This window comes from Phalacrocorax carbo, chromosome 1, assembly GCF_963921805.1.
Source record: "Phalacrocorax carbo chromosome 1, bPhaCar2.1, whole genome shotgun sequence".
In the NCBI taxonomy this organism is placed as follows: domain Eukaryota; kingdom Metazoa; phylum Chordata; class Aves; order Suliformes; family Phalacrocoracidae; genus Phalacrocorax; species Phalacrocorax carbo.
The window spans coordinates 74623303-74647816 of NC_087513.1; the positions used below are offsets into that span (position 1 = coordinate 74623303).

A 24514-nucleotide genomic window follows, 5' to 3' on the forward strand; every position below is an offset into this window, starting at 1 on the left:
ACTATCCAAACATCTTCTTGGCTGCTCGCTCCCGGCATTCATTTTCTTGACTGATGGTCTTAATTTGGCTCTAGACTCTCATTCAGCCATTGCACTGAAGAATGAGAGTTTAATTGTGCAGCTTATCAAAAAAAGCTCTTTGCCATCCTTGGACCTCTCTACATGTTGGATTTGAGCCACAAAGTTAAAAGGCACAGTTCATATTTTGCCTCAAAAATGTGTTTAGCTTGAAAATTATCATTTCTGGATCTCAAATTTTGGAATCTGTACCTTTGCTGCTTCCTTTATCTTTTGTACTCTTCAGTGTAGTGGTTTCAGTTGTGAGTTTTCTTAAGTTTAAATCAACACTGGCTGAAAGGAAGATCAAAATCATTGGAGAACTTGAAACCACTCCAAGAGCCTGGCTTGGTGACTGTCACTATTTCTCTTGCATACATTTCAGAATACATTTAGTTTTAATTTATGGATTTTGATAAACTTTCTCTTGGTTTTTCTTGTTATTATGTGTGTCTCCTTTAAATTCTCTCTAGTTTCAATCAATGTGACTTCATTGAATTTTATGTTTATTCCCCCTTAATTCCCTAGAACTCTATGTCATTAATAAAGGTATCTACAACTGTTATTTTATTATTGATATCCCCACATGTAAATGTGGGGAAGTTAGATGCAGTGGAACATAAAGAGAAGCATTTTCAAATATATTTATCTGACCAATCGTGCACTTAAGCAACCATTGTTTCAAAGAGTCTTGGGCTGGTTGAGCCACTTAGTCCTGTTATTTCAGTGGGATTTAGGCATCTTACAGAGATTGGACCTTTTGAAAACACTGTTCAGTGCTTATAGACACCTTTTGTGTCTGCCTGTGGCAAAGCGATGAGTATGTGGTGTGGAAAGGCTGGGGTCACTGAAGTGAGGTGAGCCTGGATGGCTCAGAGCAGCTCTCTCCTGCCTCCAGTCTCATGGTGGATGATGGTAATCCAGAGTGATGAAGGGATCTTCCAAAGGGTATGTACGTAGCTTACTTTCCAATATTTCCCAAACCTTTCTTCTCAGAATCAGGCTGGGTATTTCAGTAGAACAGGCTTTTTCCTTCTATTTTTTTATTTTTTTTTTTAATAATTTCAGCACATCCTGCTTCCAGCTGGATCGGAAATACCAAAGGAACAGCCTTCCTTGCAGTATTTTGGTATATTTGTTTCCTTTTCTGCCTGAAACAGAGAAGCACAGTGAACATAAAAACTAGAAAGTAAAAACAAATAAAGTGATTTAAACAAGATTTTTTTTTTCCCGTTGAGGCATTTAAACCTCATTTTGTGGGGAATACTAGCATATGTTTTATATTTTGTTCAGAATTCACAGGTATCATAGACTATATTTCTGGAAGGAATTGCTTCCATAATATACAAATGCAACATAATTAACTATTCCCATATAATAAAAAAAAAATTCTCACACCTTCTTTGTGGTGCAGGTGGAATGATCTCTGTTTTCTACTGAGCAGCATTTCTATCCTACAAATCATCAGAATTTGATGGAGAAACTAAAGCTAAGGCAAACATGGTGACCTTGTTGTCCCTTTCCTGCTAAAAACAATTCATTTCAGAACAGCTAGAAGTTAAGGTCCTAAGTCCTTGGAACATGAGCAGAGTATTTAATTTGTATCCAAATGGTTTTGATACACAGGACAGTAAGAAATCTGATTTCCATTACTTTCCCATAATACCACCAATATTTTTTGTTCTAATGCAATGACTGAATTTCCTTGTTTCCACTGTCCTAAGAATATACTATTCCTCCTATGCCACTTTCACAACTTTTTCCTTTCTTTTCAGATGAAGGATCCCCCAAATTCATATCTTTCCTCAGAGGAATTCCTCAGGAATGTTTATGTTTTGGCAGTTCTTCTCTTCCTGGCCCTTATCTTGCAGAGGACATTCCTCCAGGCATCCTACTATGTGACTACAGAAACTGGCATCAACCTACGAGGTGCTTTATTGGTGAGCAAAGATGTTCCCATGATCTGCCAAGAAATTCACTAACAATAGCTCCAGCTTTGTATTTTCATTTGCCTTGTTCTTTATCTGAAGACTCAGTTAACAATTGTTTGAGAGAGCATATGCACCGTATTTTTATACAGAAAGCTGGAAAAAGTAACATCACTGACACAGCCAAACTGACGGCAGAAATCCCTTTTGCTAAAAACTAAAACCATCATACTAACATGTAGAAGTTTAACACTCACCCTGTGCATAAAGAACATATCTTTGCAGATGACATTCGGTATATAAAGATAAGCAGTGTAGTTTTGGCTCTGCATCTGCTTTGTTCATTTGCTTATGAGGTTACTTCTGCTGACTGTGAAGAGAGTCATCTGCAGAGTATCTTTGGCCGAGCTATGTTTTATGGGAACGTTGTCCATGTATCGTGAGTGGTGATTCTGGGTATTTATGCCCTTTTGCACAGAGCCCTGTAGATAGGACAGGAGTGATTAATCTCCAAAACTGTGTCTCTAAAATCGGCATCCATTAACCCTCTGTGAAAGTTGTGTTTATGAACTGGAGCCAGCAGCTCCAGCTCAGAACGTGGGTGGGTTGTAGCAGGGATCTCTGCAGACCAAACTCCACAGGCAGCAGTAGCACTGTGTGCAAAACAGAAGCTGGAACTGATGTTTTGCCAGGTGTAGCTAACCATAGGAATATCATCTCAGCGTGGAAGCTTCTGGTTTTTGTGCGCACTGTGATTGTATTTCCTTGTGCTTTTCTGATTCCCGCTTGCCAAAATGGGGACTCTTAGGACCATATGCAGCTGATGTAATTCACCATGGTCTGTAGGCATTTCTGATGAATTCTACAGGATCTACCTTGCTCATGGACAAAACAGGGCAAAGAGCACAAATTATTTTTAAAAATGCCTTGAAACTGCAGTGCTTGATATTTAGTCATAACTGCAAACTGGGCTCACAACATTTGTCTTTAAAATTCTAGTAGATATAAGCCCTGACTAATTTTAAACCCTGTTAAACTCCAACAAATCTTATGGAAATAGATGGCCAGGTAAAGGAGAGAAGCACAAAGGAATACATGCCCATCCTGATCAAAACTTCATAGCATGAGTTTAACTATCTTATCAGAAAAAAGGATCTCTTGACAGAGAGTGTCACAGAAAAGCAGACTCACCAAATGTTTATCAAGGAAGATCTTTGCCTAATCTTGTAAATTTTGATGTTTTCTTGTCATTTTGTTCTGTTTTAGGTCTGCATTAAGCAACAAACCTTTTAATATGAATTGAAGTTTTTAAAAATCATTTCTTTCTCTTATGCTTTCTCTCACTCTGTCTCCAACTCTCTCTTTGTCTCAGGTGAGAGACTGGGAGAAGGGCTGGCTTAGGTAAAGACTGATACTGCCATTTGAAATGTCCTGCTGGTACTGTTGTTTTATTATGATACCATTTTCATATCTTCCATTGTATTCCTTTCCCACAGGCAATGATATATAATAAGATCCTGAGGCTTTCCACATCCAACTTGTCCATGGGAGAGATGACACTGGGACAAATCAATAATTTGGTCGCCATAGAAACAAATCAATTAATGTGGTTCTTGTTCCTGTGCCCCAATCTGTGGGCAATGCCTGTTCAGGTAGAGCATCAAAGTAAGGGCCTGATTTCAGAGATCCTCCAACCTGGTTGAAAAGACTATATGTCTGTGAGGCTACTACAAAATCCAGAGGGGAACCTGGACTTGACACTCATTTGCCAGGAGGACTAACAAGCAGAAACGTGGCCCATCATCTCCTCCAAGGGCTGAAAGGCTGTGTCTTCAAGGGCCAGTAAAGAAAGACAGGTTTTTCTGAGCAGGATTTCCATGACATGGATATGGTCTGTGACTCTAGGAAAGACGACCTGTCATCCTTTGCCTGCTCATATTTCTTCCGCTACTGACACAAGTCATTGCTTTTATTTCTGACACATGGCAGCAGCACAGGCATCTGACCAGCGGCAAATATTGCATTTGCAGTGTCCACTTGTAACTGCGTTTTGTGGCAGGAACAAAAAGCAATTGAATTGTGCTCAGTGACTGACAGCAGCACCAACAGTGCACTCCATGAAATGCTCAGAGGACCTTTCATCTAAACCAGCCTTAGTTACTGTAAACATCTGGTTCTTAAGAAGGCTGGGAAAGATCTGTAGGCAAATCTGTAGGAAGGAAAGGTAAAAATTATTAGCCCGAAAGAAATCTTCAGAAGTGCTAAATGACTTAATGGCCTAAGCCACGTTGATTTTCCAAGAAACTTGGACTCCTGTAGCACCTTCAAAATTTTAGCTTGGGGTGGGATTGACATGGTCCTTTCCTATAGGTGATCCTGATGACAGTAAACAAATCTAAAAAGGGATAGAAGTCACTCTTATAGCAGATATGTTCTGCTGAAATTCCTGGAACTCTATCAGTACTCTATTATAATATTCAGCAATATTGCTACTATTAATGGAAACAAATATTTTTTTATGAGTCTATTTTAGGATTGGGCAGTGTTTAGAGAGTCATAAAATAATTTATGGAGAAAAAGACAAAAAAAATTGCATGGTAACTGAAGTTAGAAAGGGTACAGAGGGTTTTGTTTTAAGTTACTGTTTCATACCCAGGTTTATTTGAAAGTGTTGCTGTTAATACTTTATTAAATGAACAGATAGTCTTATCCCTGTGGCTAGTAAATAACTATATGTAGCAAAAATTCACCACTCATTTATCTGTTTAATAAAGTCTCAGCCACTGTAGAAATGTAATGGCCCCCCTTGCCACTACTGTGAAAGGCTGGTTTGAGGAAGCTTCGGATAATTTTGCTGGTTTTTGTAGTTCACCTTCAGGCAATCAGGAGACAAGGAGCACAGGGATAGCTTGACCATAGCTTTGCCTGGGAATGAGCATAGCGTCACCCATGAATTTGCCCCTACTGAAGAACTTTGTGAGTGAGCACCTGTGGCCTAGGCTATAGAGGGCTCCTTCTGCTCTTTAGCTCTGTCGATCATAGTGATTACCTTACACCTCTGCTCCAACAATAACATTGAAAGGCGAGTACTTACTATTTCCTCCTCAAAGTATTATGCAACTGGTACCAATGACACTGATGTTGTAATATGTCTTTCTGCCTGATTAGCTCAACCAGCTGCTTTTTGGAAAAAAGAGGAGAGAAACTAACCCCTGATAACTATGAGCTGGATTATTATACCATTCTGGAAAAGGTGGTGGGACTGTCCTGCCTTGCCTTATGCAAAGGACTTGAGCTTCAAGGGATGTCACAAGAAACAGCAATCATCAAGGCTGCCCCCTCCTCAGGCAGAACAGCTTGTAGTAAATACTGAACTTATATCTTTCCAGTATGACCCAATATAGCCATAGCCTGCTGAATGTTGCAGTGAATCTTAGAAAATATCAGGCCCCCCAGTAAAGGCTTCAGTTCACCCCAAGTATGACCTTGTATTATTCTGCTAAGAAAATAGCATGTAGGTATGCTAATTTACATTACAGAAGCCTGAAAAGCTAAATAATGCTTTCAAAATGTTGAACTCCATTGATTCTTATTTAAGATACTGTGTAATAAGAAGGCAGATTTAAAGACAGAGCTGACTCATTGAAGAGATAGCAAAAATAAAAAGTAGGGAACTAGTTCTGTATGTCCTGTTACTGAAGGCATCTCTGTACCATGAAGTGGAGCTTTTATAAAAAGACTTATGTAGTAGAGCTTCTATTAACACAGAAACCAGAATCTCAGTAGCTGCATCAGAGCCATTCCCAGGTAGACCTTTGTGGGAATTGTTCCCAAACTCTTTGTAGGGCTAAGGTAGCATCTTGGTACTTTCCTACAGAGCTACATGGTACTGTTGCACAAGCTTAAGTTTGTGTCACTCCCAGCACATCTGCATCATGCTTCAAACCCTATCTTAGATGTGCCTCTGTCTGCGGTTGCAAGAGGATCACTACGACAGAATGCGAATGTGATTCATGACTGTCCTACGACCTTTGAATACTTCCAGCGTGATGTAAGGAGCTCTGGTGTAAATAAGACTTGAGGCCAGTGATTCCGTAAAACGCCTGGGGGATCACCATCATTTTAGTGCTCCTTTAGTTCTGTGGAAACCTAATCTGGAATAGGACTACCAGGCCCTAACACAAACTATGCAGTTAATGTCAAAAATAAAGGCTTCTGGGTTAATTTCCCACACTTTTCAAACATGACCTGATTCCTATGAACCATTTAACTCTTTATTAGAAGAACAAAATTTTTTTCCTTGCTATCATTCTGGCATATTGAAATCTACTTGTTTTTCTATGTTCCTTTTTTCTTCATAGATAATAATGGGTGTGATCCTACTCTATAATTTACTTGGAGTGAGTGCCTTGGTCGGTGCTGCTGTCATTGTACTGTTAGCTCCAATGCAGTACTTCATAGCTACAAAGCTGGCTGAAGCTCAGAAGAGCACTCTTGTAAGTAAATTATTTCAGTGACATTTGTGATCCAGAAATGAGAATAGGGAACCAGCGGTTCTTGTTAGTGAACATTCATTGTGGAGGTTTGGGCAAGCTGTCCCTTAATTCCATTGTCCCTCCCTTTCTGTTTTTCTGTGGTTTAATATCTCTTCCTAACATTTGCCAGACAAGAATCTGAAAAAAGTATGTGGGCCTTGACTTGCCTTCTCTGCAGAGAGTATTTTTCATGAGCTAGCACAGTTTCATCTGAATTCAATTCCATGAAAGGGTGTTATTCCTACATTCAGATACTGAATTTCATGGGATGTTAGCAAACAGTACAAATGACTGATAAATTATAGGAGGGCAGTATTAAAGAACATGTGCAACCCCCCTCTGAAATGGCTAGAGACTTCATGCTCTCACCCCAAGCTTTGGTATTCCCTAAAAGCCAGCTGGCATTGCTGGATTCATATCTATTGTACGTTCTTCAGTGCTGTCACTTCATTTTGATGTCTAAATTAGTTCACCAGTTAGAAATGTTTTCTGATACTTTGTCTAATTTTTAACTTTATTCTCATGATCCTTGAACTTTTTTCATCAGCCTTTGATGTTTGAGTCTTCAAATATTTAAAGATCCTTGTTACCTTAATATTCAATAAGCAAATTACACGTAAATGGATCTAATCTTCAGCACACTTCAATCCTGTTGAGTTGTGCCAATTTATATCAAGGAGGATTTATCTTTTTATAATTTCAAAAGTAGTTTGGATCTTTCTTTTTGCTCTTTTCTGAGTTATTCTGACTCATAACATCTTTTGGATTATGATTTTACCAAAATTTATGATTACTGTTTTCTGGTGAGAGGCAATTAGCCAAATATATCAGTAAACATCTCCCCTATTTTCATTACCATTATGTATGAATCCCAGAATGAATCTTGTATCAGCAATTACACACATGTAGTCATCTGCCTATTGTTATGGACACCATTGACCCTAGTAATCCATCTCCCTGAGTTTCACCCCTACTTGAAGGATTTGGATGCTTTGTGTTATTTGTCTTCTCAGAACAGGGTCACTTAATTTCCCCTCATGATTGTAGACGCTTTAATATCTCCAAAGAACATGAAATTGTATATTGTTTTATTCAGTATGACAACTGAAACCCTGTACAAAATCCCAAACAAACAAAATTATAAATCTTTAATGAATTTTACAACAGAAATGAAAGGAAAAGAACATTCCCATTAAAGCTACAAACCATTATCAATTTGTTATCCTTGTTTTCTTTTGGAATGAAGGACTATTCTACTGAGAGATTAAAGAAAACCAATGAGATACTAAAAGGCATTAAGTTGTTAAAGCTGTATGCCTGGGAGCACATATTTCGTACTAGCGTGGAAGAAACGAGAATGAAAGAACTCACCAGTCTTAAAACCTTTGCACTTCATACATCTCTTTCCAGTAAGTAACTATGTTTTTAGCTCTCGAAAATGGATCCTGTTCATGTCAGCGCTCCTCCTGATTTCAGCCAAAGCAAGATACAACTGTGACTATGACACCTTTTGTGTGTGTGTGTGTAATGTGATTAAAATAAAAAGTCATGACAAATGTATAACACAGAAACTTGAAAATATAGAGCATGTGTTGTTGATTTTTTTTTTTAGTAAGTTTTCTGTCACCTTCATTATGACATTACAGTTATGAGTTGCATTATAGTAAGGAGGCTTCAGATAATATTAGCAGCTTTGATTACAGCAAAGATAAATTAGTGTCTGAAAGAAATTGCATTTTGGGTAGTGTAGAAGAGCTGAGAGGGTAATGTTTTAGTTGTGTTGCATAATAATTGTGCACATAAAACTTTTTATCCCAGTTCACTAGAGTATACAAACGAGATAATTCCTTGGCTTGTTTGTGTGTTTAAGATCTCTCTCTGTCATGGAAGGAAATTTCTTCCTGCAGAGGAATTTTCCTTTGGGAGTTTTAATTACTTGAAGTGGAAATAACTGGATTTGTCTAGTGCCATACAAATATTTGTAAAACTATTTTTTCTTATTTCATATAATCTGATGCCTATTTTATTTCTCTTTCACAGTTTTTATGAATGCAGCCATACCAATAGCAGCTGTTCTTGCAGTAAGATATGTTTTTTTTCACTTTTCTTTATAAAAAGGGAGAGAAAGGAAGAAGGGACATCATTGTTATTGTAGGACATATTCCTCATAAAACTGGCAGATGAGTTCATATGCCCCTGCTGACTGTAGGATAGCGTGACACTGGAAGTGTCCATTCCCAGAGCAGATATTTCACCAGCTGTGGTTTGGATTGGTAAAAACAAAAAGAAATATAAATTTTTACTGTAAGAAAGAAAGAAAAAAGTCATTGCTACATGAAAGACCCACTTTGAGAAGCTCTCCTATTGAAGGGTCTTTGGGTGGCTTTGCTTTTCTGTTGTCTAGCAATGAAAATCATTCCTGTTTCAAAATGCATTATAAGCCACCATTTCAGTTTTCAAGAAAGGATACTCTGCAGTTTAAGGAGAAATAAATTTTGCTTGTCTTCTGGCCAGGTTTAAATCTCAGCCTAATGCACTAGAGGAACTATGGCATGCTGGTCAGTAAGGAGTCTTCACAGACCGAATTCTGAGGGCATTACTCAGAGTACACTGACAGTGTGTACCATAATTGGATGAAATATGACTGTAGTTCTTCATCTGTGAAAAATACCACAAGATTTATTAGATTCTTGCTGATTTTTCTGGGTTGTGTGTTTCCTCCAAACCCTGAAGTCAACAACAAAATTTTACAAAACTAAATGCTTTGATTTTACAAAGAAAAATTTTTCTTTGTTGAATGTGTAAACCTCTTGAAATCATTGGCAAATTTTAAAAATCTTTTTCACTTTAATAGAATACACCTTTCTTTCCAGTTTACTGGGATTCCCAATAAATTAAGGTATATGGGTTTTGGCATTAGTTGAGCAAAATATTTTGCTTGCTGCCATTGTCCGTCTTTTTCAAGAGTCTTTATCCTGACATGCTCTTTTCCTGATGTGGCAGACCTTTGTAACTTACGCGTACACCAATGACAAGCCGCTGCAGCCCGCCCAGGCCTTTGCGTCACTGTCATTATTTCACATCCTGGTCACACCACTGTTCCTGCTCTCCACTGTGGTTCGTTTTGCAGTCAAGGCTATCATAAGGTAAGTGGCCATCTTAGTTTCTCCAACTCTTGAACACCTACGTTCACTGACATAATAAGGAAGGTGTTGGAGAAACAGGTTGTTTCTACCTGCTCACAGGGAAAAGGATTTAGAGGTAGGACTCTGATATTCAAAAATGTGAGAGAAATCAGAGTAACCATTTCTTTTTACTGCATGATACAGAAACAAGGAATAATCCACTGGTTTTATAATTTCACCAAGTTTGGCAGTCCGGATTCAGAGCCAGACTGTCCTTCCTTAGGATATGCTCCACTTCTCACAGTGTGGCCACTCCCCTCACCCGGTACTTTTCTGGGCTCCTGACAACACAGAGGGATATGAGGTACTGTCATGAAGCTGGTCTAGCAAGACCAGCCCTGCTGATGCAAGTAAGAGCAACTGGCTTAAGTCTACCTCCACAAAGGGTACGCTGTGCACCTTAGTATTGTCCTGCCTCTCATTTTCAAAACTAGCTTGGACTATCTTAGGAAAGACAGTGGGTGGAGGAACATTGGACACTGAAAGACCAGTTGCTTAAGGGAAACTGAGCTCTACAGGACTTCGCTTATAGAGGAAATGCTGTTCCCCTGAACAGCGGTAAGAGACACAGGAGAGGAAGCACGGCAAGGCAGGCACGTGGGATTTTAGTCTGTGAGGGTTAGGGATCTACATGGCAGGACAGCGAGGAAGTTGTCATGAAATGGAAAAGGTAAAAAAAAAAAAAAAAGGAAAAGGAGCTTATAAAATATGTTGTTTCATCAGAAACTTTTATGTTCCAGGTACTTATTTCTGCAAATGGCCCAACAAAACAACTTCCTTCGTGATGGGCTATAAAGCACTTGATATTAGGGGAGCTGCTTGGTAGTAAGTCAAATTTCAGACTTCTGGCTATTGCGTCAGTGGTCTGTATGGAAAGAGTCATGGTCACGGGGCAGTTATGTAGACATACACACTGCCAAGATGTCCCAAGAGGCACAGACCGACACCTGACTGGCAGGAATGTGTCAGATACCAAGCACTAGCAGGATGTGAAGACCAAACTAACCTTTCCACCCAGAAACATGATGCCTTCTTGCCAAGACTGAGGCACATTGGCAAGGTATTGCATTGTTGCTGCCACTGCCTCTTTTTGTTGGGTAACGATAATAACAAATAGCAGTCAAGGGGACTGCAGGCTCTACAGCTGTCATTTGCCAGTAACACACTTGCGTTACAAAAAAAAAAAAATTAGAGTTTATTTTTATCAAAGCAGCAGCAGAGCCACATGAGAGATTTTCCCTATGTTGAAAATTATTTCTGATTAGTGGAAAATCTCAAGTCTCCTTTATAAATCATCTCAGCCTCTACATCTCTGCACTATGTTTAGCATAGCCCTAATATCAAAATTGTGCGTACATTTTCCTTAGCACTGCTGGCCACCCCTTGGGACATTATTTAAATACCATATTTGCCAAAACAAACTTTACCCTTTGGCAAACTTATTTCCTAACATCTTTCTCCCATGAACGTCATGTCCCCCAACTGAAGAATGAAGAATGCATGCTTGGCCACTCCATGGCTCTATCATTAATCAAATACATATATATGAATATGCACTCATTTGTGTTATGATGAAGGCTTATACTTTGGTCAGAATCTCCATTTTCTTGTAAAGAGTAGTTCTAGTACCATGAAATATTTTGAGGGTACCTGCCCTCATTCAAATGCAATGTAGTGGTTAATGTCTTCTTAGGCAGATGATCAGAATGAGACCTCTTGTCTTCTACAAGAAGATAAATTCTTGCTTGATGCTCTTATATAAGACAAATTCTGATATGGGACTTAGACATGTAAATTTTCCTTTAAAAAGAGGAGATACGAACAGGTATACTGGCAGGAGGAAATAACAACAATAGCAGTGCTTTCTTGCTAACCAGTATCTCTGTGGCTTGGACATGTATTGATAATTTCACAGGAAATGCTCAGACAGACCTTGAAACAGGACTACTTTCCCATTTGCAGATTACTGTTCAAATCACTGTTCTGAAGTCGTATGTCCTTTCTCAGTCTCTGAGTGCTTTTTCAGTCTCTGGCTCAATGCACCTTGATTTTAGTTTTTGCAGAGTAACATAGGTTCACCATGACGGGGGGTGCTTTTGTTCATCCCTTCCTCAGAATTACAAAGAGCCAGATGCTTACAGCACTCTGAAGGGAAGTGGGACAGAAAAAGGATCAAACCCTTCTCTGATGAAGAATGAATTAAACCTGTGCACTGTATTTCCCAGGGGACAGATTTAAGAAGTAGGCAAAGAGACCTCTTGCTGTATTTCTCCAAGACTGGCCCTGGTTGTGCTGATCTGTGCAGTATTCAGTCCTGTTTGCATGCAGTGTATGCAGAAGCTGTGTTCAGGATGCACCTAGTGCATTGGAATTTTCAGAGGATGTAGGTGGGTGAATGACTCATTTATGTATCCTGACTGTGTGTAGGCATGAGAAAGGCACAGAAGAGAGAAGCCTGTCAAGATAGAAACCCTTGCCACAGAGCTCTAGTGGCATTCACATGGCTAGCTTTCCTCTTCATTCCCAGCTATCAGTATGATGTTTAATTACTTTCATCTGTCCTTCTTCCACATAAATATTTTATCACTTGCCGTCAGGGTGGCAGATGGTCCAATAGGGAACCAAAAGTATCCCATTAACTTCTTTTGGAACACTTCTGATACATCCTGCTGGCTGGACTGCACAAAAATGAAAACGTACTAATGAAGACCTGGGTTCATTTAACTCACTGTCCTCATTTCTTTCAAGTGTACAGAAGCTGAATGAGTTTCTCCTGAGTGATGAGATTGGAGATGACAGCTGGAGAGGCGGCGATGGCTCTGTAGCTTATGAATCCTGTAAGAAGCACACAGGACTTGTAAGTTGTTTTATGACACTGGCTTTCAAAGCAGAGGCCATATATCCTCATACGAGGCCAATGTACTGGCTGATAGGGCTCGGGAGTTTTGGCTTCTAGCCTGACCCTAACATTGCCCAGTTTTTGCCTTTTCTATAACAGGATCTCTGTGTTTCTATGACATGAAAGGTCCCCAAACACATTTAAGCATTGCTGAAGTGCCAGTAGTAATAAAACCCCCATAACACAGCAAGACATTTACACTTAGTTCTTATTAATCCTTCTCAGTTTTTATAAAAGGCACACTAGGCGTCTTTAGGTAGGACTGATTCCTGCTCTGGGAAATTCAGAATTGGAGGTGGGAAAAACACCGCCAAACTTTGTGAAATAGGAATCAATTCAAAAATGCTGTTTGTGGAGTGCTAAAAATATAATGAGTTTGAGTAAAATTTGAAGGCAAAAAAAAGGCATGGGAAATGATTTTGGAAAACTTTTTCTTTCGTTTTGACATTTTCCAACTGATTATATCAACTGGTAACTGTATGTTATTACACTTACTGACACAGCTTTGTTTGGAGCTACCCCAGGTAGGGCAGGCTTACCTAGTAGTTTGAGGAGGATGACAGAGCTGAAATTTGAGATGGTTATGAATGGGAAACAAAAATCAGGTATTTCCTGTGCTTCAGTTAAGGGTGTTTAGAACATTACAACGTGTGCATCACAGTAGTGTGTCTGTATTGTCACACATATTTCTGGTTTCTTCTTGTGACCTAGAATAGTGGGAGGAAAGGGAATAGATTGTCTATTTCATAGGGAACCAAATGCTGTCCTCTCTTGAGAATTCCAACATTTCTCCTTGCTTCATTTCACTATGTAGCACACCAAGGCCATCAACAGGAGGCAGCCCTTGAGGTACCAGCTTGAAAGCTACGAACAGCCAACAAGGAAGCAAATGCGTCCTGTGGAGACAGATGATATCGCAATCAAGGTGATTTGAAAACATCACCTCATTCTTTATGAGGAGCAGGTCCTCCTGCCACAGTACCAGATAGTGCCCAATTGCTGCTGTTCTTCCAGAGGCAAATTGTCCATTGCAAGCAGAAGCCCTTAAATAAATTAACCAAAAATAAAGTGAGAAGAATTCGCTTCAGACCAGCTCTTTATAGAGATTCTCTGTCTTCTCAGGAAACAAAGGGGCATCATGAGTTTAAAGGAACAAAACCTTGATAATCTGATATGCAGAAATTAACACAGATTTTTTAGACTTTCCCTTCATGCACTCCTCCTTCATTCTTAGAACCAAGATCAAAACCTTTGAGTAATTTTTTTTACATTTATTATGATGTGTCATTTATTATGACATTATTTTAAGTCGTGTTGGCCAACTTTTCCCCACATATGTGCTCTGTCCAAAGAATGTCTCATGACTCTGTCAGTGCCAAAGGAAGTATGCACAAGAAGGCTAGGGTCCACTGGGAACATTTTTCTAATCTCCAGCATAAACCTTGTGAATATTCAATTTGTACTTTGGAAATAACATTCACAAGGGGCAATATATCACAATGTGTACAATGATTCATTGCTTGATAAGCTATGCTCACTAGATTGTCACCTGTGAGGTCTTGTGATCATTATTCTTAGTCTTTAATCTTATACTTGATGGAATGAAAGTGTTTGGTAAACAGAGTTCAACTCAAGATCACTCCTTTATTGTGTTTCATACAGTATATATATTTGTGTAAATAACTTTTCTTATTCACAAACCTTTCTGAATTTGGCAATCTTTACTAACCTAACTTGCTTTTTTGGTGTAGGAGCATACCTCACCGTGTCTATGGATCACAGAATTATTTCAGTAACATATTTTAAATCCAAACTAGACCTTCTATTTTTTTTTCCCTTCATGCATTTATATATCTGACATGTGGTAATTGCTTTGTAGGTGACCAATGGATACTTTTCATGGGGAAGTGGTTTAGCTACACTGTCCAACATAAACATAAGAATCCCAACAGGTAGGATAAATGCACACCCTAAACATGAAATAAGTAATATCAAATTGCTACTAATTCAATTTCTTTATGTTGTGAAAGACACAAAACCACACGTTTGGAAGTACTATAAATAAACAAAAAATTACATGTTTTTATATACCTATATAGTTTATATAGTTTTTATAATAGCAGGAACAAAGTCAAAAGTAAGAATAAATATGAAAAAGAAGATTGCAAAAAAACTCATTATTATTTTTAATAGACAAATTAAAAAAAGAAAGAGGAGAACTCCAGACCTGTTCAAACCAAGGGTCCATCTAATTCAGTATTTTGTTTCCAGCAGTGGCTATCAGTGGGTGCACAGGGACACAGCAGTCATATATTATACTTCTACTATTCTTCAACATTACAGTCTCCCAGTTCACAACTATTTTCATCTCAGAGAATATCTGGAGCCTCATGTAGTTTGTCTGTCAAGAAATCCTCAATGAATTTCTCTTTCAATGAATTGCTCTTTGCCCAGCTAAGCTCCTGGCATTTCTTGCATCCTCAATGTCTTTTGTCCAGGAGTTTCACAGGTTTACAAGACATCTATTTGTTTTGGAAGATTTCCATAGGAAGTGTGAAAAGTAGCAAATTAGTAGTAGTAGTAGTAGTAGTATCACCGTAAAAATGCCTAGCACTGTCTGCTGGTATTTCATGGTATCAAATAGTCTTAAATTTTATTTCTATATCCTATCAAGTACTTAGTTTTAAAATAGCTTATGACGTTAGGTTGACACATCTTCAATATCACATATTTATTAAGCAATTCCAAAGTACTATATATAATCCCAAAGTTTATATAATTTGTTTCACTGTAGCATTAGGTGTCCTACACATTGATAAAAAACACTTCTTTGTGCTGGCCCAGTGCAACATACAGCACCACCAGAAAGAAGGTCTTTGTTCCAAAGAGTTTACAATCTAAGGCCGTGGGTTTACAAGCTGGGTGAGGCAGTCTAAGGTTTTACTTCCTTTAGAAGGAATGAGAAGCTGGTGAGAAGCTTACCTGGCAAATGCACATGGTTAGCAAGTTCAGTTAGTTAATGGGAGGATCTGAGAAGCACCATTGCCACTACAGAGTAGGACTGAAGGTAGGAAAGTGGTAGTGGGGGAAGGAAGAGTACAGCAAAGCAAAAAAGAGTAATGGATCTTCTTTCAGTTGCAGTCAATTTTTAGGTTGGCCCGAATTTTCATGGAACCACAAACTGAATAATCACTTCCCACGTTATATCATTTGACCCTAAATAACTTCCGTAAAGTAATACAATGTATGATAGTATCTGTCAATGCAATAGTCCATTAATGTATACTTCCACAGGTTAATACATGCAATATTGCCGATTTACATAGTGGATGCTAACAAATTTAACCAACTATTTCAAGTGCTCTAGGACTGGATCTCGTCGGGCCTTGTGGACATGAGTAGAAATGGTGGGGTTTTTTCTTTTTTAAAAATGTGTTTGTTATTATTATTATCATAGGTCAGATGACAATGATTGTGGGTCAAGTTGGCTGTGGCAAGTCATCACTTCTCCTTGCTATACTGGGAGAGATGCAGACGCTGGAGGGAAAAGTTCACTGGAGCAAGTATGTTTCATATAGCTATTCATTGCTATATTCATTTAAGAAGGGGGTAGTTGGGTTTTGCTGTGAGAAATGTAAACTTCATGTCTCAGAACTGTATGTTAAATGATTATCATCACCCAGATCCTCTCTGGAAGGCATCACCTGCAAACTTATGAAGGATTTTCATTGCTGTTCTGTTCATGGTTCAGAGCGGACTACCTCAGGAAGGGAAAGAGGATAGTCTGGTGACTAATATCTAATATATTAGCCCTAGCAAATGACCGGAATAGAAAGCATATACTATTCCTGTTATCCAGTAGTCTTCAGTGGTGGAAGATGACTCTGGATTTACAGTACTCACCGTAACTGAAGTTAGCATTCCGATGCAGCTGTGAAGGCATGACAGGCTGGAGATCCTTCAGTCGAGCGGTATTTGTGGGGTAGCAGCATACAGGAAAGGCTGTCTTTCCCACTCAGTGATGTTACTGCTAGCAGAAAGAATAGTTGATATAATAACACAAGAGCAATATTTTTCTCCTTCCCTGGAAACTGCCAAGCCTTGCCTATGGAAGTCAGTGTTACTCTTCACAGTAATATGTTCAGACAGCAGCCTGAGGACACGGAATACCTGAAGACTAAAAGGTCTGAAGAAGCTGTTGCTGAAAAGGGAACTGCTAGTGAGGTCAGACCTTTGGATCCACATGGATTCAGACCCAGTGAATGAGAACTTCAGATGGAGACTAGGTGGGGCAGCAACTACTCTTCCAGCCTAGGCAGGGCAGAGGCTGTGGAAGGGATGTGCTGTAACCCCAAGACTTGTTCTTTGATTTTAAAGATTAGTTCTGTTTCCTTAAAACTACCAAACCAAACTCTTCTTAATTAGCTTTTGAGGAGAAAGGGTGAATTTTGTCATAGAGACCTATCCCTTTGTTGCCCTGTCCCTTGAATAGTAACCTCCTTTGTCATCTTTTCTTACAACAATGTTTCAGGCTGGATTATTTTGGCTTTTTCTGTGTTAGAATGTGTGGCATTTTTTGTTCCCCAGACATATTTCACTGTCTGCTATTCTAAACGTATGATCTCACTGGAGTAGCAGGTACAGTTGGAGCCAAGGGAAGACTAACTTTAGTTTAATGATATGTGAGTTTAAGCTTTGAGGGAAGAAGAATATGTGACTTAGCACAGTTAATTCATTTGAGACATATAATGGAGATTTTGACTTCACAATCAAGCATTCTTATTCTGAGTAGTGTAAGAAAATACAAGGAATGAATAGAGTGTACGATGAAATTACTCTCACAATTGTTTTCAAAGATATATTTGAGAAAGAACCAAATTTATCCTAGTATCCTAGCAAGATATGGAATCTTAGGAATATTAGTCAAAAAGAGAAATCTTACAAAAATACTAGAGAAACATTGTGAAATATTTTTCAAGTTTCACATTGTTCAAGAAGGACTAAGATCATATTGTCAGTTGATTAGCATTCTGTACATAACCAAAAAGGTAACGCAGGTTTTAACAAGCGTATCAGGCTTTACTGCGCCACTTTTTTCATTGCAAACTATACTGTGGTACTGTGATACAGGTGATGCAAAAATGGTTATGTTTTGCTGATAATTTCAGACTGCCTGACAGACAGATGAATACAGAAGGATACTTCAGGTATTTAACTAAGTGGATCCTATACTTTACAAAACCATAATAAAGGAATAAAGGTCCTATTTACACTCTTAAATCCCTTTCCATGTGATTCTATATGCATGACTAACGCAGCTACTGATCCAGGGATGAAATGCAGGCTAGGTGAACTCCCCAACAAACTCAGGTGTAACAACGCAGTAATGATGGACCACATTTCAGTCCCAGTTAAACTGGGGTAATCCTTCAATGCATCATTGTGAGAGCCCATCACGGGGCTTGAATATCTTGTTCCTGTTGTGGTTGACTGCAGTGAGAGTTGTCTGTCCAGCTGTCAGGGCTGTCACTGGTTTGGGATCTTAGGGAAAGCAAGCCTGTTACTGTATCTTTCTGTAGGAGATCTTGGACAGGACAAATCTTTTTCTTAGAGAAAGAACTGGCTTTTTGTTTTCCCAGTGAGCAATCAGCTAGAGAGACTTCCTAAATGCTGAAGCATGAGGCTAGCCGGATGCAGTGATTCAGCTGAGACTGTTTCAGATTTGAATTATTAAGTCTATACAGGGATAGATGTGGGGAATATGCAGACATATGTATTCCCCTCATCCATACCAAGCCAAAAAGTCAAAACCACCTTCTCAGACCGCCAAGCAAGGAAGAGTGGCTAAGCAGAAGCCCTTCACTTATATACCTTTACTGTATACAGTATACCTTTACTGTACATTGAACTGGGCTCTGTGCAAACAGGTTGTTCTGTACTACGTGAAAAACATGGGAAACACAAGAATTACAAAATCAGTCCTCCTAAATGGCCTGTTCTGCCCTCAAGCTATGGAAAGCTTCAAGACAAATTAGGAAAAGTCAGTGCTCCCCTCAGAAGGATAAGAAGTGCAATAACCAAAAGGTTGCCACCACAGTAACACAGACAAATGCCAGTAGCCAAAGTCAGCACACCTGCTAGTGCTGCTGTGCTGCTATGGCTGGTTGCAGGGACGGGAATAAGTTCATCCAAACTGCTGGGTAGTATTTATGTAGATGATCAGTCCTTGTCTTGCCTCTCATCTCTTGCCTATATTAGCAGAGGAAATGGTTCATTGCGCCATTACGGTGCTGTCCTAGAGATTTCGTAACCCTTTTTCTCCTCCATTTTCATTTTGCAAGCTGAGGGAATCTGGGCCTGGTTAGAGATGCATTAGTTTATTTTAAAACATCTAGAGTTATCGTAAAAGTTGTCCAAACTTCAACAAGGTCTCTTTTTCACTTTTCCTTAAAACTTTGTTTTAAATTAATTTCTGTACTATTTCAGCTTATATATTCAAAATCTTATAAAAATAACTGATCAGTCTAATCAGTTTAGTCTTTCCTACCATTTCACTGAACTTACCATGTCCCATTTTGGGGAATATGTATATTTTATAGTACAGAATAAAAATCAATATAAATAGCCACATTTCAATAAATAAAGAAATTAGATCAAAGATTACTAATCCCAGCAGGCAAACAAAATACTCTTTTTAGAAACCTCAGGAGCTTCAGTTTCAGCCTTCTCCCATGCCCTGCTCTTTCAGATTCAGTAGGGTAATGAAGCACAAGACCAAATATTTAATCCCCTTATTTCTGAAGGCCCCAGCTCAGCAAAGGTCTTACATGTGTTTATTCATGAGATTATTAATGAACATGGGTTCTGACAGAAATCTCGCTCATAATTTGAGAGAATTTGTATTTGAGAAGTGTATTTGTCAAGCTAAGCATGGAATGAAATTTCTAACCAAGGAAGAAGAGTTTAAGAAACTGAGATCCTAAAATTAGTCCTTGCTAATTCAGATAATCTATTTGATTATAATGGCAAGCATATTAAACCTGCTATGGAATTGCAATGGGTCTTGCAAGGCTTGTGCCCACTTTTTGTTAAATTGTACTTCAGAGGGCACTCCCAATCATATACATGAAAGTCACTGCAATGCTCTGCTGATAGAAGTTTGGGGGATTTTTAATAGAGGGAATTTAGGTTTTCTTCTTTTTTGTTTGGTTTGACCTAATTTCTGACCTCTTTTTAATCTCTCATTAGAGTCCATCTTTTGCTTTCTTGCAACTTTTTTTCCATTGTGGAGAAGACTTGGGGCCTTCTGCTGAATAAAGGATGAATTTTGGTGAAGCAATGTCTGTTTTGAGCCTCCATTTATGGCTCTCTGACCTTTCTGAGATAACCAACAGGGTTTATTCGCCTCTGATGTAATATCTCCTCTAGCCATTGGTGCACGAAGGAAACACATTGATTGTGCACTTCAGGAGGCATGAATTATCAGAGTTCTTAGAGAGCTGATGTGCAGCACGGAAAGCAACATGTCTTAGTTCTGGCATTTTGGGAAAATGCTTAATACATGAGCTTGTCATAACGAGGACTCTGCTATTAGAATTTTTATGCCCTTTGCCAGACTTGGATCCTCTGCTTATGAGTGCATCTGCAGTTACTGGTATCCCAGCAGGCAAGCAGACATTTCTGTCTCAGCAGTAAAATATTACATCTGGAGAATTAGTTGGCTTGGGAGGCGAAGATTTGTTTGGTTTGGTTTTTTTTTTTTAAGTCAGGCAAATAACACATTAATATCATTTTTCTAGTCCCTTCTAATGTCCGTTTCCGTTTCCTGGCATAAACTTACTCTTAGGTTTTGCACTTTGCAGTGATGTGTTGCCATACCTGGACGCGAGCACCATCACTGGTCCAGAACTGCTTTGACTGCCATTACATGCCCTCAACACTATTAATAAGTCAATTAACAAACACAGGGAGCTGCAAAATCATTCATGTCATTACTGACATTGCATGTTCTTCAAAATGTATTTCATGGATATGAAATGGATATGTATTTTATGAAGTGGACATTTACAAGAAAAGATGAGGTGTTCTGCATGGCTTGATGTAGCCTTACAGCTATAAACAGGTTCAAAATCTGTTCTGATGCAAAAGTGTGTTTGTACCTTGCAAAATCATATCTGCAAATCTTATCTTTGCTCCAGGAGAAATTTGACATTGGTTACCAATTTTTGCAGGTCATCGGCAGAACTGTGTGGAGAAGCTAACTTACTGCTTGTCAACATTTTATATTCCCAGGCAACATTAAGCATTTAATTTTTCATACGTTTTGAAATATACTTTTCATTTTTAATACATTTTCTAACAACATAACTTGCTTGTTTAGCCACTATGCACTATAGATATGAAACTGTTGTATTTAGAAAAGTTATATACTTTTAATTAGACCTTGGGTTTTTTGAGTTTATGGAGTGATGTTGAGTTCTTAAAATATGTACTTAACTCCAATTTTCCTGTATAGAAACTCACATAAAATGTTATTATCTATGCTTCCTCCTTACTAAATGTCATTTACCATAATTTACAGTGTAAATGAAACTGAGCCTTCTTTTGAAGCATCCAGAAGGTATTATTTCTGTTTTTAGTGTATCATGATACACATTAATTTCTTCAGAATTTCCTCAAACCTTCATCTTTGTACCCTTAGCCACCTCTGTGTTTTCTTACCATGTCAGTAATCATTTACCATAGGATTAGCTGACAGAATGTGTTAAATCCAGTGGATCCCAATCTTCTTCAGCCATTGTACCACTACCTCAGTCTTATCTGAAAGGTGTTCAGAGCTCCCAGCTCATCACTGGGAGTTTAGTGTGCTCCGTATCTTGCAAGACAGGGCCTCTAGATGTAAGACATCATTATGTGTACCTTTGCCATGTGTTTGCATGTTTTCTGATCAGCACTGGGTTTTGTGTTGCTTGTAACCCAGCTTGATGGCTGTGTGATGGACCAGGGCACACAGTGTATGAAGGGAACCAGCTGTGCTCCAGCTGAAGTCAGGCAGTGGCTCCACCCCTGGCTTCAGTGAAAGGGCCTGCAGGTTTAATAGAAGGACAAACTAAATTAAAAACATGTCATAATTGATAGAGAAGTAGTGGCACACATAGCTGTGGTTGGGAGCCACACCATGATTTGCTACCTGGTAATCCTGAGGACATATTTCATACTAATGCATACTGAACTGCTAAAACTCCTAAAATTTTTGGGATACTACTGTCTGCTTCTAACCAGCTATTTCTTATACCCTAACACCTTCTCTCTCAATAGCAAATCCTAGATGTTTACATACAAAGCTATGTCAAATGTTTGGTTTGAAGCAATACCGTGAAAGAGACTGAGAAGGAAGAGAAGCGTTCAGATCCACAAGCTGATACCAGTTCACGCCTCGTGCCTCACACATCATGAGCATCTCAGAAAAATATCTGAAATGACTTTTTTGCCATACATAGGCAAAACAGCAAGAAATAAAGAACATTCATACCCCTGTTGTACACATTTCATTAGGTATTTAGACACATTTGAAGTACACCTAATAAGTACTTGGGAGACTGTAGAGATTCCTTCCCAATCTGTATCAAACTGTTCTCTTTTCCAATATCATGTCAGTTCACTGGGGACCTAACAGACTTAAAGGAAAAAAACATTAACTGAGAAAAAAGTATTTCATATGCACAGCCACATAAAATAATCTAAAACTTCAGAAAGCAGCAAGTCAAGTGTCCTGATGCCATTTGAACAGTGCCTTTTCACTAGCTGTTTTGATATTAGGGAAGAAACTACCAAATAACTATTCTTGTGAGGATTTAATAATTTTGGTTATTTATCATTTGCCTTTGGATTGAAATTGCAGTTACTAAACTGAGGTAGTTAGCAGCCATTTATAGTAAAATAGACTACAATGAACAGTGTAGATTTTGCCATCAGGGGAGAGAGTGGGTGCTGCTCTAACAAAACCATCTAATTTAAAATTCTTCCCTTCACTTTTGTAACAGTTGCTTTGCCTATGTGTTTCCCTGTATTTTTATGAATGCACATTCATAAAATTGATTTTAAAAAACCTGATTCTCAGACAGTTCATAATGTGGGTGCTTTGCTTTTTACTAATGCTCTTTATCTCTCTACAGTAGAAACAGATACTCAGTGGCTTATGCAGCTCAGAAGCCATGGCTGCTGAATGCAACCGTGGAGGAAAACATTATCTTTGGGAGCCCATTTAATAAACAGAGGTAAATATCAATGCCCTTGCAAAAACACCTGGCAGCTTCTTTTAATAAGATTTGTTTTGCTTCTCCTCCTGGAGGAAGTTTGTAGATTTTGAAAAATAGCAAGGCACATTAACCCTGGGGTGGATTTAGCTCACCTGGGTTTAGCCATCTCAAAGGAAGGCTTCTGTTTTAAATTAGCCTTTCAAGCCTCAGTCTCTAACCAGAATGCATGTCTAAGAAGTTTGTGAGAAATCACACAGCGGCAGTGGCTCTCCATGGAATACAGTGGAAGGCACATGTATTTTTCAAGCAGCTAAAGTTAGGTGAGATTAATCCTATCTTTGGAGACTTCTGACATGTTTTTGTTTTGTTTAATGGACCCTGAGGCTACCAGAGAACTCTGGAAGTAGGGATACTAGGCATGTTTCCACCGAATTTATGTGCTCATCCTGCTGTGATCAAGTTACTGAGCAGCCACTTTGCAAAAACACTGCACGTATGAATATGGGGTACCTCACAGAAATAACCTTAATTCTTCCTTTAGAAATACAGGAGAAGGGAGTGTGAAAGCTGAGGTGCATAGCTTCTGTTGTGCTTATCCAGCACTTGCTTCTTGTGTCCCTCTAAAAGGTCAGCTAACAAATGCCATGGAAAAAGCAACTTGACTTAAGGAAAACAAATTGCTGATGTTTTCAAAGCAAACACTCTCTTTGTTTTAAGTTATTAAAAATACTTCCCAGTCCTCTCAGTGTGTGCTTTGTTAAGATGTATGACTCCATTGCCACTTAATAAAACTTATCAATGACCGAATATCTCAAAAACCAGATAAAGATCTAAAATTTCAGAGACCAGATTCTTCAGCTACTGCATCTGTCAGCCTAACTTCCCTCATATCAAAGGGGCAAGCCTGAATTACACCACCCAGATAGTCTGATCCCAGATGCTTATTAGCAGATCATCTGCGATACCCCACAGACCTAGAAATCTCACAACAAATTTCAAGTTTTTGCAAGTGGTTCCTGATCCTGGCAAGTTCAGAAGCACTGTAAGGCTAATTTGTCCTGTAATATCACACTGAAGTAAATGAAGAGGAACCTAAAAAGGGAAGAGTAATAATAACTCATTGGAAAATGGCTTCAAATACTCCAGAGTCCAGCAAAACAGCTCCGTGATAGGGAGGAATGTACTTAATGATTTATGTAATTGTATCTTAAAAAGTAGGCTTGCCAATAAAGATGTATAATATATATGTCATTTTTTTATAGTGCTTAGTTTACAACACTCCATGATTAGTTGCTGAATAATCATTTTGCCCTACTTTTTTCTGCAATTATCCAGCCATGATACAGCCATAATTTAGCAATGAATTTGAGCTGGAAATTTTTGTGTTAGCAAAGTGGCTGGTTAAATAATTACAATAACCATAACATTTTTACAGGTACAAAGCTGTTACAGATGCGTGCTCTCTGCAGCCTGACATTGACTTACTACCATTTGGTGATCAGACAGAAATTGGAGAAAGGGTAAATAACATGAATGCTTTTATGTCTGCTTAGCCTGTGCATTAAGAGGATGCTATCTGATGTCCCTCAGACAGATCTAGCCTGTATTGGGCTGCCAGCCTGGTAAATAATTATAATTCCCTAGGAGTTAC

The 24514-nt window shown here is 38.7% G+C and overlaps 1 protein-coding gene across 11 annotated transcripts in view; it reads left to right on the plus strand.

Moving 5' to 3' along the window:
* Positions 1-24514, plus strand: part of ABCC9 (ATP binding cassette subfamily C member 9) — a 76562-nt gene that overhangs the window by 23922 nt on the left and 28126 nt on the right. For 7 of the 11 annotated variants that reach the window (XM_064460058.1, XM_064460013.1, XM_064460021.1 and 4 more), the window contains 14 exons: positions 1833-1997; positions 3482-3637; positions 6347-6481; positions 7767-7929; positions 8561-8601; positions 9524-9666; positions 12454-12562; positions 13419-13529; positions 14484-14556; positions 16062-16167; positions 17773-17811; positions 21186-21224; positions 22780-22881; positions 24299-24383. In XM_064460058.1, the coding sequence (XP_064316128.1) occupies positions 1833-1997; positions 3482-3637; positions 6347-6481; positions 7767-7929; positions 8561-8601; positions 9524-9666; positions 12454-12562; positions 13419-13529; positions 14484-14556; positions 16062-16167; positions 17773-17811; positions 21186-21224; positions 22780-22881; positions 24299-24383 (1467 nt within the window). The remainder of the gene's footprint in view (positions 1-1832; positions 1998-3481; positions 3638-6346; positions 6482-7766; positions 7930-8560; positions 8602-9523; positions 9667-12453; positions 12563-13418; positions 13530-14483; positions 14557-16061; positions 16168-17772; positions 17812-21185; positions 21225-22779; positions 22882-24298; positions 24384-24514) is intronic. The other 4 variants (XM_064460092.1, XM_064460076.1, XM_064460066.1 and 1 more) reach the window with 3 other exon arrangements.